The sequence below is a fragment of the Dermacentor variabilis genome, chromosome 11 (genome assembly GCF_050947875.1).
Source record: "Dermacentor variabilis isolate Ectoservices chromosome 11, ASM5094787v1, whole genome shotgun sequence".
Lineage (NCBI taxonomy): Eukaryota > Metazoa > Arthropoda > Arachnida > Ixodida > Ixodidae > Dermacentor > Dermacentor variabilis.
This window is the reverse complement of record NC_134578.1, coordinates 55,291,226-55,303,526: the sequence shown is the minus strand read 5'-3', so window position 1 is coordinate 55,303,526 and position 12,301 is coordinate 55,291,226. Positions and strand designations below refer to the sequence as shown.

Genomic DNA, 12,301 nt, shown 5'->3' with positions numbered 1-12,301 from the left:
ACGTGACTGAAAAACTGGAACTGAAAGACATCCTTCCATCATGTGTGTATGTCGAGTGAACCACTGTGGCAACTCTTGCAATTCACTCTGCCATGTGACAAGCTGTATCTTACGCAACACTTCGTGTGCTGCTGTTCGTGAGTCCCTGCGCGTGGGTTCGGGCCTTGGTGACCGGTCTCGAAAGGCGCCAAAGGACTATGTTTCAACTTGCATTTTCATGTATACGGCGCCGATCTTTCTCAACGCAGATCACTAGGAGTTCTGAAAACACCATAGATATTCCCGCTCACGCTTTGCCGACGTGTCCTCAAGCGACTGCGGCCCAAACTGTGCTCCTCTCATACTGCGGCCGCATCCAGAGTGCGACGCGCCGCGTTTTCTCCCCCAGTTATCCACTTTCGAACTTGGCAGAACAGGAAGTTTGGCTGTAGTAAGTATCGACTGAACACGATGTGTACTCTGGCACGAAAGACGGGCTTACTCTTGTGACCTGTCCTTCCTGCTCCAATCTTCGTTAGATCTTCGCCTTCGGCGAGGACGCGGCTTGAAATTTACTGCAACATCCTTTTTATTATCTTACGCCGACATCGTGGTATCGCCGTTGCAAGGGTTAGTGAGCTGGGTGGACAAGCCTTAATTACCGAACCTTTGTAAACATCTGCAGTGCGTGCGTGCATATGTGTGTGTGTGTGTGTGTGCGTGTGCGTGTGCGTGTGCGTGTGCGTGTGTGTGTGTGTGTGTGTGTGTGTGTGTGTGTGTGTGTGATCACTGCGTATGTCATAATTGTTCTCCATCACCTGGACTAGCATGCCAGGCGATCAGCCAGGCCAACATATCCGGCGTATACCGTTATGGTTTGTACCTCTTCGTGTATGGGTCATTACCGGAGGCAGTGCAGTTAACGAAGCGAGTGGGCCTTCTGGCTTGGGTCAATTCACTCACGGTTGATACTAGCGGTTCCATCCACAAAAACGCTGAGGAATACACGCCACGCGATAACTTCTTTTTTGTATGCCGATGAGCGAGACGAGTAAGGGAAACGCAGATCCTCCTTTTTTTTTTTGTAATCTACAACAACATAAGCTAAATAGACAATGAAGCCAAGAAAATTATCTGTCCTCTTTAACTGAAACGTAGACATTACAGGGAAAATATAAACAAATCAAGCCAAAGAGAAATGACAGCTTGCCAGGGTTGGGAGCCGAAAAAAACATCTTCAGCATTACGCGTGCGATATTACACCACTGATCCATAAAGCAGCGGTTGTCCCATAAACACTGTTGGGTCCTTTTTTCGTGTGTGTGCGTTCACTAGACCTAGCCTGGGAGTGCTTGTCAGAGATCACGGCCGCGGCGACGGATATGGCACGTTCTTTCAGCCACTGCGGTAAGTTTAGGTGGAAGTCGCCAGTAGCAAGCAAAGGGGCAAGGCTGCAACGCTCACAGCACTTCTCATTTGAATTGAACAAGTAAAATTTCCCCAGCGCCTTCCTTAGCTAGTACAGTGGAGAGTCCCCTCGGTTCTCCTCATTCGTGTCGCGCCTACGCTGATTCCAAGAAAAGCCTTCACATTCAATGCGACACTATCGAGCGCTCAAGCATGGCGGAGACTCCAAAGTCTGACGTGCTTAGACAAAGCGAATGGCACCGTCTCTCCACTACACAGCACGAGCGAGGAGATGCTTCAAAACTCGCTCCGAGTCCACGAAGGCAGACAATGAACGAACAATGCTGACGGCGAAAACTTGAGCCACAGACGCCAACGTGACCGGCCTGAGGAATTCAACAATAACTCGTGAGACAGCAGACTCGCGCACACAAATAATACGATTACTTCCTTCCAAAGCGAAATCATTCCAATGCAATAGACAGGCTCGGTGAGTTTTTCCAGCCTGTTTTTGAGTTCAGGTGCACAACGTCAGAGGAGAAAGCCTGCTCAAACTTTCGCTAGCAATGACGCACGCGCCGTTGCACTTATGATGGGAAGCCGTGGAAAACAAACGCGAAACGCTCTTTCTTTTGTGTGTGTGTGTGTGTGTGTATACTTCGAAATCCAGGATTCGAAGGAAACCCGTCTGGTCGGGAAAATTCATGGCGGCAAATATCGGGCGCAGACCAATCGTTGAAAACTAAAAGGAAAAAAAGACGTTTCGGCCCCCACCACGAGAGCCTGTTCACAATCATTGTGAAGAAGGCTGCCGTAGCGAGGCCAAAACGTCTATTTTTTTTTCCTTTCTGTTTTCAACGATTGGACGCCACTCGAGAGTTCTCGCCATAGGCATACTTCGCAGTCTTTCTAAGAACTGATAGCGCTTTCTTTTCTTGCGTTCTCGCGTTGCGTCAGCAAAGAGCCAGGGCATGAACAACCAGCGCACGTATAGGGGCAGCGGGCTGGGAAAAGGCATAGCTCTTGTGTGCGCAAACATCTTTCCAAGTCTATTCTGTTCCTTTCTCTTCTACGTGGTACCTTATTTTGTTGTAGCGCAAGCTGAACAAGGACAACAGAAAGGCACATCTGTCACACACACAAAATAAGATATGCCGTGGCAACAAGCCCCTATAGCTATCTTCATCGACTTCTACGTGGGTTGCTGTGTAGCGATTGAGGTAAAAAAGCACCTCGGCTGCACCACTGCTCTATCTTGTGCAGCAAAAACAGAGGAATAGGTGATAATGCGACGAGCAATAAACAAAAACTGCATGAAACGAGCAAACGTAACGACATCCCAGCGGAGAGTTTACTGACATCTTGCCAATTTGGCTACCCGAATAATGCGCACACATTGAAGCCCTTATAAATCATTAGGGCAAGCGGGATGGGAAGAATTGATAGAGCTAGCGGATGGTTTGTTGAATGTCATGAGAATCCTGCCCTTTGAAACAAATTTGATAGCTGGTACAACCAAGATCGTTGTATTATATTTCTCCCGCGTTTATTGTCTCGGTTCTCGTAATCCACGGTTCTTAACAACAGGTTATAGTGTCTTCGATTCATCAAGATAATGAAGTGTAAGATACAGCGTTCCCTCCAGTGTGTGCTTGCTTTGTTTCTGTGCCATTTCCAGCCATATCTTCTTGCTAGCGTGCTCCCCCCCCCCCCCCCCCCATTTACTTTTCCAATCTGTCTTCAAAGCATCAGAGAAAGTACGTCCACCCTTGTGGACAACCGCACTTCCGGTTCTACATTCCGACATTCTTACAAAAGGTGTTTAATAAATTGAGCATAGTTGCCGCATGCTGCGGACGCCTGCAGCTCACAGTTTAGCGTAAAAGGAAATTAAGGTCACGTGCCATGTCCAATTATAGCTCTAATAGTCTACAGTCTATGCCCTTTGGGTCGCCGTGAAGTCCGTAATGGTCGGACGTAAAGCCAAAGCAGATGTCCAGAACTCATAGTTACGATTTCGGTGTTTCAAAAAACGAACCAACTAGCCGACAAAAAAATTGTTACCCCTCTACTATCCCTCTCTTATCGCCATTCACAGCTATCCACCTGAACGCAATGCGGAATCGTTGATGTAGGCCTTTAATGTACCACGGTTCCGGAAGCCTGACAAAAATGTGGAAGAGCTAGATTCCAAGAAAACCTCCTGCATACAAGCCGCTGTGACCTGCTGGGCTCGCCCATGGCGGGAGACGAGGGGAATATAGCCGTTCGCCGTTCGCAGCCGATCAAAGAGGAATACGATCATTCGCAGCAATAAAACAGCACGGCGGTAAAACTTGATTAGGGTCTCTGGCCCCGCATCAACGCGGCAAGAAGCAGAGTGCAGAGAACGGAAACAGTGAACGGAAATGGCAAAGGCGGCGGGGCATCTGACCGAACTGAATGATCCGAGTCTTGCGCGTTTATTAATTATTGACAGTCGCACGAGAAGCACCGATTGGCAGTGATAGCGAAGATGGAGCTGCAATGGCGCCTGCGGAGGAATCCGCTGTTGGATCCACGCGGAAATCCTTTCGCGAACGGTTGCCAGAAGAATCTCATTGTTGCATATGTTACTCTGAGTCCGATTGTAATGCAATGCGTTCTTGATGCGACAGAATTATTCAGCACGCTCAATCGGGCTTCGCTGCTCCTGCCGATGTGGAATCAGGAGGGCCGACCCCCGAAGTAGAGTAATCAAAGGCCTGCACAAGGATAGTAGACCGAACCTGATAATGCTATCGCAGTACAGTCCCCTTCAAGTGTTGCGCAAGGAACTGCGAGTTTTCGTCCTGCGATATCCGAAGACATTCTTTTTCTTCGTTTGTATTCCAATTTTCTTAATATGAGCCCCTTCGGCAAATACACTGTTCTCAAGCATTTGGATGCTGCATCGTTTGTGTTTATGAACGTTATCATGCATTGGCCTCCCGAAATGCCAGTCGCTGTCGGCTGCTGCGGGAATCTGCGGCGTCTCTGTCCACTTACCCAAGTTTCCCGCTCTTCTTCTAGCACGAGTAGCACAAGGGGATATTTTGCGGGAACATTGCCGGTCTCACGCTAATATTTCATCCCGAAGATTGAACACCGATGTCTGCTCATCATCGCACTTACTTCAAGTCCATTTTAGGCAGTTGTCGTAGTTGACAATGTAGAGAGAGACATAGATATTATGTGCAACAAAAATGAATAGGGCGTTTGTTTACTTCCTCTGTGCCCCAAACGGTGTCCACGCTCCACTGCATAGGCGAGAACTTTCGAAGCTAGAGTTAGGACAAGGAACATGACTATGGGACAAGAGGTTAAACCCTGATGAGGGAGCCCCAGAGCTCCCTTGCTTTTGAAGGAACACTAAAGAGGGAGAAAAAAAAGAATTATTTGACCTGCCTTAGTGAATTATCCTTATACAAGAATCAAGAAACCACTGAGAACAGGCTTGGTAAACCATAAAAGGCCCGAGAAGGAAAGACAGGCGGTGGTGGCGACGCCGTCGTGATGTTCGCGCACCATGCAGCATACAATGACGTCATGGATCTTTACGCCGTACGCTCCGCCGCATTTACCATTTTGTCAGGAAAGGTGGGCTAGATTGTCTTCTAAATGATCCAAAGATTGAACTGACAAGTTTCAAAAACTTTTGCTGGGTCAATGGGACCTAAACACGAAACAAATGTTTTAAAATCCGTTACAACATGCTTACGTATACCGGCGCTGCGCTTTCGGTTTGTCGTAAAAGAAAGAATGGAACTCAAACATTCAATTCACTACTAATAATGAACCCGTTACTGCTGAATTATTTTACAGTTTTGAAATAATACGTTATCGACCTCAACTGATTTCGTGTATTTGCTCAGTGTTCATTTAGAGTGCAATTTGCGACGCACTAATGAAAGGGTGCCAGTTGTTGGCACGCCTGGTTCGCTTGGCCGGCACATTTCCTTTAGTGTGAGCGCAAGTGAGAACGCATTGCTCGCCAAGGCAGCTCTGTTGAGTCAACACCACTTGAATACAGCGCAAAGCCTGTTCACTACGTCGTGCTACCGGACCGGAGTTTTCATTGCCAAGGCTGGCGTGACGAAAGCGGTGACGTCAAGATCAATGTTGCCTACTCGGGAGCATCCCCATTAGATTCTATGGCAGTCGGGCCGCTATAGCATGACGTCAAGGATCGGAGTGAGAAGGCCTTGTGCTTATCCAGGTGGTGCTGGTTGAGTGCGGGCTGGTCGCATCTGAGTCACCGCAGCATCGGCTCACAGCTTGCGCTATCGTTTGTCGGCTGCCCTTGCACGGGACTGTGCAAGGGCAGCCGCACCTGCGCGACCACGTCTGCACTCCACCTATTTCTATGGTTATTTACCGCTGTTTCCAACCGGTAGCCCGGCTTCCTGACTACTTTGTGCGCGCGCATCCACTTGCGTGCAGGAAGGGGACTGACCCGCCGCAGCATATGGTGTACACCGTCGATAAGGCTTCTCCAGCGACACTCCGAAACATGTTCCCTCTCGACAACCGACCGCGAACAGCGAGCGATAAGGCGACGCGCTGCAACGTGCAGTCAGCTGTAGCGTCCGTTTCGTCCCCCCCAAGCACTCGAAGCTTGTATTACAAAGGGGCGCGTTCGCGGTCCAGCAAAGAGCTCGCCTCGAGTGTTGCGGCCCTAGAAAACAGCGAAAAATCGGACCGCCGGCTATGCACCAGCCAGCTACCATGCTAATTGACTCATTGATTATTCTAATAGAAAATTCAACGGGTGTAACGTCCATATTCAATAGCTGTGCCATATGTGACGCCATAGTGGAGAGCAACTCGGCGGTTTAATCTTGACCGCCTGGGGTCAGTTAACGGCGTATGCCTAGCTGAAGCTCACTAGAATCTAACCAAATCAACTCAACCGTAAGTGCATGAGTCAAATCTAACTGAAGGCGCGTTGTTAGGTTCTCCTCCCTGGGAACGTGGCCGCCGCGAACGAGATTCGAACCCGCGACGTAGCGGCCAGCAGAAGATGCCCAAACCACTGTGCCATCATGGCCGGCAGCCCGGCCACGCTAGAGTCCAACTGAGAGACAATTTTGAACCGCGTACAAATCCTACTTTTAGATAGCGTAACGGAACTGCCTCCGGGCAGAATTGTACGTTCGAATTAAGATTGCATGCCTCACAAAAAGCTCGAAAAAACTAGATGTTATCCATGCCGAAAGTGAAAAGCAAATACAACGCTATTAACAATCGCCGGATACGACGCGGGAACCCGAAATGTTGAGAAACAGGCCCGAAACCAGCGCAGTGCCCATAGGCAGGACATTAGAGATCTTGCGGCGCGGGCGGCTCGCCTAAAATCTCGGAGGCCATGTAGCAGGACGTGCGTCACATCCGCTAACTACCAAGGTCCCCGCGCCTTCTGATTAGGGAATATCCAAATGTTGTTAATAAAATTGGGCGCTTACCAGACCTGTGGATTTGCCAATACTGTTGATGATATTATGCTACTCATTTACAACGCATTTTTGCCAAAGGAGATTTACTTCCTATTGGCTTAAGCGTTGAAGTGGGATGCAAAAAAAAAAAGGAATCATGATACGAGCAGGTCTCTGGTTTGCCGTCACACTACAGGAACACGACCTCGACGCACTGAAATAGATCTTGCCACGTGGGGACTCCAGTACGAGTAACCTAAGCTCACACAGCGAATTTGTGCGTTCTCCATCCTGCTACGATCGCGATTCCAATCGAGCATTTCGCCACACTACGCAGCGACTCGGTCACGCATTGCAAGTTGACAATCTCGATGTACTGGTTGACGAGTGACAGGCACTAGGAGTAACGAACGCATCAGAGTGACAGCGCGTCACAGCACAACAAGCGCTAAAGAAAAACAAAACAAAGTGCGTCGATTTGCGCAACGTCCAATTCCACTTCGCGTTTGTCCTCGCGCGCGTCGCCGTAGGCGAATTCTAAAAAATGTAAGGGCCGGCCACGCCGTATAGAACTACCCACACGGCGAGTAGTTCTTTTTTTTTTTTTTCCCCTCAGTCCTGAAAGTTGGGCTTCTGCGTCTGACAGCAGCGCCTCGCCAAGAAGAAAGCTTTCGGGACAACATCATGATTCGCGACGCTCTAAAACGCTTTTTTCTCTCTCTCTTTTTTTTTTTCATGCGAGAGTGGATGCATGACAGCGAGCAAGAGCGTGCGCCTCTGTTTTACAAGATAACGGGATGCATGCATTTATGCGGCCACAGCATAAAAGAAAATCGAATTGGCCGCGCACCACGAACTCATGGTGGGGTGCTTCGACGGCGAATTTACGGTGACCTTTTTTAATCTTTTTTTTTTCCATGCGGTTAATGCTTCTCTCTGATCGTTTTTTTTTCTTTTTAATAAGCTTTTCGGAGGCTTTTATCTCATCCGGGTCACTCTCGCTATTCATGACGTTAGGCCTCCTACGTCACACGCACAACAGAGAGGCCCTCTTAGCAACGCGGGCGGCTACTCGTTTGGAAACTCATCACGCAAAAGAAAAGGAAAGTTTTAAAAAATGCAATAAACGTAAATCTTCTTATTGCTTCTCTCTCTCTTCTTTTTTTTTGTCTTACAGAATCGCATAAAAATGCTTTTGTAACCTAGATGTGGGTCACTGAAACAGCGGTTAAAAATATGAAAAAAAAATGAAGCAAACCAAATGGCTGCTGCTTCGACCTTTGAAGTGGGCAAAAAAAAAACAATCGTTAAGTTGGAGGGGGATAAGAAAATAATAAAAATTGAGGCAACCTTTGTATTTATCGGAACCTTCTTATATTTAAAATATTTATTTTATTGGCGCAGTGACGGCTGAGAGGCCTCGTGCTTCAGAGATTCAATTTGGCTGTATAGTACGATGTTACAGTCACTTATAACTCGTTATAGTCGCTCGTAAGTGGCCGAACACGGGTGACGAATACCTCCTTCCTCCTGCACACAACACCCTAGTGGAATACGCTTCCTCAGAACGAAGCTGCTTGCTCAGATTTTTTAAAATTTCTTTAGTACTACCGTATACGCTACATTTACTTCTTTTATTTCTTTTGTTCATTTTGTTACACAGTTGCTGTTTATTGTATCGCATTTGGAAACTGGATATACGTTTGCTGGTGTAACGCATTCGCGCCCTTAAGGCGCAATGAATGAAATGAAAGTCGCTTCGATTTCACGCTTCCTTCTTGCGGAGCGCGACGTAGTGGGCAAACGCCACAACTTATGGGATCGACAAGAAGAAAGTGCGGGAGTGTAACTTTTAGAACTCACGTTCTAAATATTTCTATCATTCCTCATCAATGAAAACCTTCTTCAAGTTATATTCGTTGCTACGTAGCCCTTTCCTTAATCGATATGCGGCCGGTCTCCCTCGTGGGTATATGTCATCTTTGAAGGAATCAGCCTCAACAACAACTTGCCAATTTTACACTTTATTCTCACCTACCCGATTCTTGGCCGATCCCCCAGAGTGCCAGTGGACCACACGGATCTACAACTACATCTAAATCATTCGCGACAACAACAACTCGCCATGACGGCCCGATACCGAGCACAAGGTCGCTAGTTCGACTCCCGGCCAGGGATAAGTGCGCAGCCCAGAGTGCTCATCGCTGCCCAGTTGCCGAGACAATTACTGCGACTATATCTACACATCGTTCATTATTGCATCTGTGCATGCAAAGCGACAAACCTACTCGGATTCTTGCGCTGACTGGCAGGGCCATTTCATCGCCACTTGAAGCGCCGCGAAGCGATGAATCCCGTGTAATTTGATAACCCAGCTGTGAGCGACAACCAGGTAGAAAAGTGGCGTAGAAGTGATTCAATTTGTCACGCTAAAAAGGAGTCGACTGATAAAACGCGCACGACGGTTGCATTACCGTCTGCAGTGACGGAAATCGAGTCATCCCGAAAGATTAGATAACGTTATCCGATCGGTACAGCGAACTCTGCCAATCATCTGACCACGTGGTATCGGGAAGCAAATTAGGAGGCGGCAATCGCCTGCGTTGCTTCCGACGAGAGGGCAGCGCTAAGTGAAAGACAGTACCGGACATCAGTTCCAGGAAAAGGGGAAAAAAAGAAAAAGAAAATAAAAAGGTCTGTCGCCTCCGTAGCGGCCGTAAGTGCCTGCTACCATGGCAACAACATCACGGTAAGCTCCGTCCGAGAGCACTCGGAGAGGAGGCTCCGCTTTGCAAGCAACGCTCCTCCGCGCATGCGAGCGCATTACGGCGAAGCCGCCCTGCTGCCAACCCTCTCTTTCCCGGGGTCTCAGTCGGCTCCGAAGTTCGGGATCCATCAAGCGAATTAAAACCAACCGATTGCTGACTCGTCTCCGAGTCCGCTGCAGACGTAAAACGACTCGCCTTGACCCTGAGGATGTAATTAGGAATGCGTACTCCGGTAACCACTAACTTGAGCTCAGTCAAAGCGTCCAGCAGACCACATTACTGATAACGGACATTCGGACGATGCTAGAGCTCGCGCCTCGAGTGCTTAAATGGCATTCGCGGGGGAAAAAAAATAAACAAGTAAATAAAGCGACGCAGTTGCGAAGTCGGGTGGCGCGGAAGCAGACGATGCATTAACTCACCATATCGTGTGCAGAAGTAAGAGGAATATCCCGGGAACCACGAAGTCGTCCGAGCCGACGGACCAGCGCCGCTTGAACACCACGACACCCGGCATCACAGGTTGTCACACGCACGCGCGCGCACGCACGCACACGCACACACGGAGAAGAAGCAGAAGAAGAAGAAAGAAAGGCAAGTGAGAAACACACGGGCACGGCGCACGTTGCACGCCGTGCTACAACTGCACACTGCGCGCTCACACGCACTTTCAAGGGACGCTCTCCATGAACTCGTCAAACGACGCGCACGAGCACGGTCGCATCGGATCACAGCGACGGCTGCGGAGGCTGCTTCTCGGCGCGGCCCCGAACGAGCAGCAGTCGAAGCGAAGAATCCCCGCGCGCAGCTCGCGGGAACCACGCCGCAACGCCTTCATCGCCGAGTAGCAAGTTGCCCTGCGCTTGCTGTTTCTCCCCCGAGTTCTCGTCGTCCTTTCAACCGTGCACGCCCGTGTGTAGCGCACGCGTTGAATTCTCGCCCGCACCTTGGCGGCGAAGCGTCTACACGCAGGATTTCCCGACCGCAGAGAAGCGCACGCGATGCACTGACAATCAGCGAGCCGCGGCGACCACTTTGCAAGGGGAGATTCTCCCCCCAGCCAACCACCGACCGCCGCAAGCACGACACCGACGCGCGCTTTTCCGGAGACACCGCGGAAGGGCGCCACCGGAGGACCCGTTTGTTACCGAGAGAGCATGGACAACTTTCGCTGCGATGAGGAGAAGCCGAGCGAGCTTGCGTTTGTGAGGCGGCCATGTTGTGTATAATTCGGTGTTATTGGCGAATGAACGTTAATGAAATGCCTGGTGTTTTCAGAATTCTTTTTTTTTTGTTAAGATGGAAATGTCTCCACATGGGTCAAGCTCTTGTTTCTGTTGGGCCTAATTCGGTCCAGGGGTACCTTCAAAGAAGAAGCTTTAGCTCGGGCCCAGCTCCGACGCGGCCTATTCAAATATATGTAAAACGCAAAAACGCTTTTCTGAGGTAACCCCTGGACCGATATTAATGAAATTTGGTGCATTTGAGAGAGAAAGCTAAATCGTAGTGACTTTTAGAAGCGAAATTTTGATTTAGGGCCTGAATGTTGTTACAGAAATCTTCATAAATGTGAAAGTTTGAAGAAAGAATAGAAGCATGAAGTTTAGAAATTAATAACGCTGCATCAAGAGCAGATATCGCGGTTCTGTAAAAGGTATCCCTTAGATCATTGAGAGTGGACAAATTCAACATGCCATTTTATATCTTACGTGAATTTGTTACGTTGTTTAGAATGCTTCTCCGAAAGCTGTATGTCCATATTACAACTGCAATAACTCGGAGCATGTATCCGTGCGTAATATAATAGGGGCGTTCAGTAGCGGTTTTGATTTCTTCGACCTTCCATAACTCTTTACTTGTCGATGGTAGACATAGTCAATTCGGCGTGAATTTCTGACGCTCATTGATGTTAAACCCGACAGCGTTAAAGGGACTGACAACTGGCCCGAATGTGTTGTGAGAAGTTGATGGAAATGAAATGGCCATGATTTATAATGACAGAACTGTTCGCGATTTAAGTAGGGGTTATAACTTTAAATTGGGAAAGAAAGTGTCAGAAAACCAGCAAGAGGCGAGGTCTGGCAGTGCAATCTTGGTACTTCGTATGTAGTCTATGGGGTTACTGTACGTAAGTCGGTTGTTATTAAGTACAGAATAATTATTACCTAACATTGCAGTTGCTATATTACTAGACACTCGTGCTTTATTCTATGCTTCGGAAATCAAAAGCGCATGCATCGCTACAACAATACGCTGAAGTGCGTATCACGTGTAAAAGCGTCGTGTCGTTTTCGATCATGTTGGTTTCGTTTAGACTGGGTAAATACCAAAGCAGTTGGACAGAAAACCACGAAAACACATAGCTATTAACGCAGAAATACTTTTACACTTCGAAAAAAAAATTGAATTGCCGGAACACGACTTTATAAACAAAATAATACTTTCTCGCAGCTACGGCCGCACTTGTCGTTTACCTCCCACTAATGCGGGCGTATAATCGCTATCGCACCCACCTATCACCATTTCCAGCATGCTTCCATTTAATGATTACATCCTCACTGCAGATTGAAAAAATTCCGATAAAAAATCTTCCACAGCATTTTCCGCGTTACCAATTCATCATTGGACACTCTAACCGGTAAGCTTTCCATTGCATTGAAACAAAAGGTACCATGAAAATTGGTTGTCAGTCCC

General features: G+C 48.3%; 1 protein-coding gene across 3 annotated transcripts in view; it reads right to left on the bottom strand.

The window, feature by feature from the left end:
- inaE (inactivation no afterpotential E) overlaps positions 1–10,695 on the bottom strand; it is a 196,392-nt gene extending 185,697 nt beyond the window's left edge. The window contains exon 1 of one of the 3 annotated variants that reach the window (XM_075675546.1): positions 10,030–10,695. In XM_075675546.1, the coding sequence (XP_075531661.1) occupies positions 10,030–10,124 (95 nt within the window). In that variant the 5' untranslated portion in view covers positions 10,125–10,695. The remainder of the gene's footprint in view (positions 1–10,029) is intronic. The other 2 variants (XM_075675547.1, XM_075675545.1) reach the window with 2 other exon arrangements.
- Between the last annotated feature and the right edge of the window lie 1,606 nt (positions 10,696–12,301).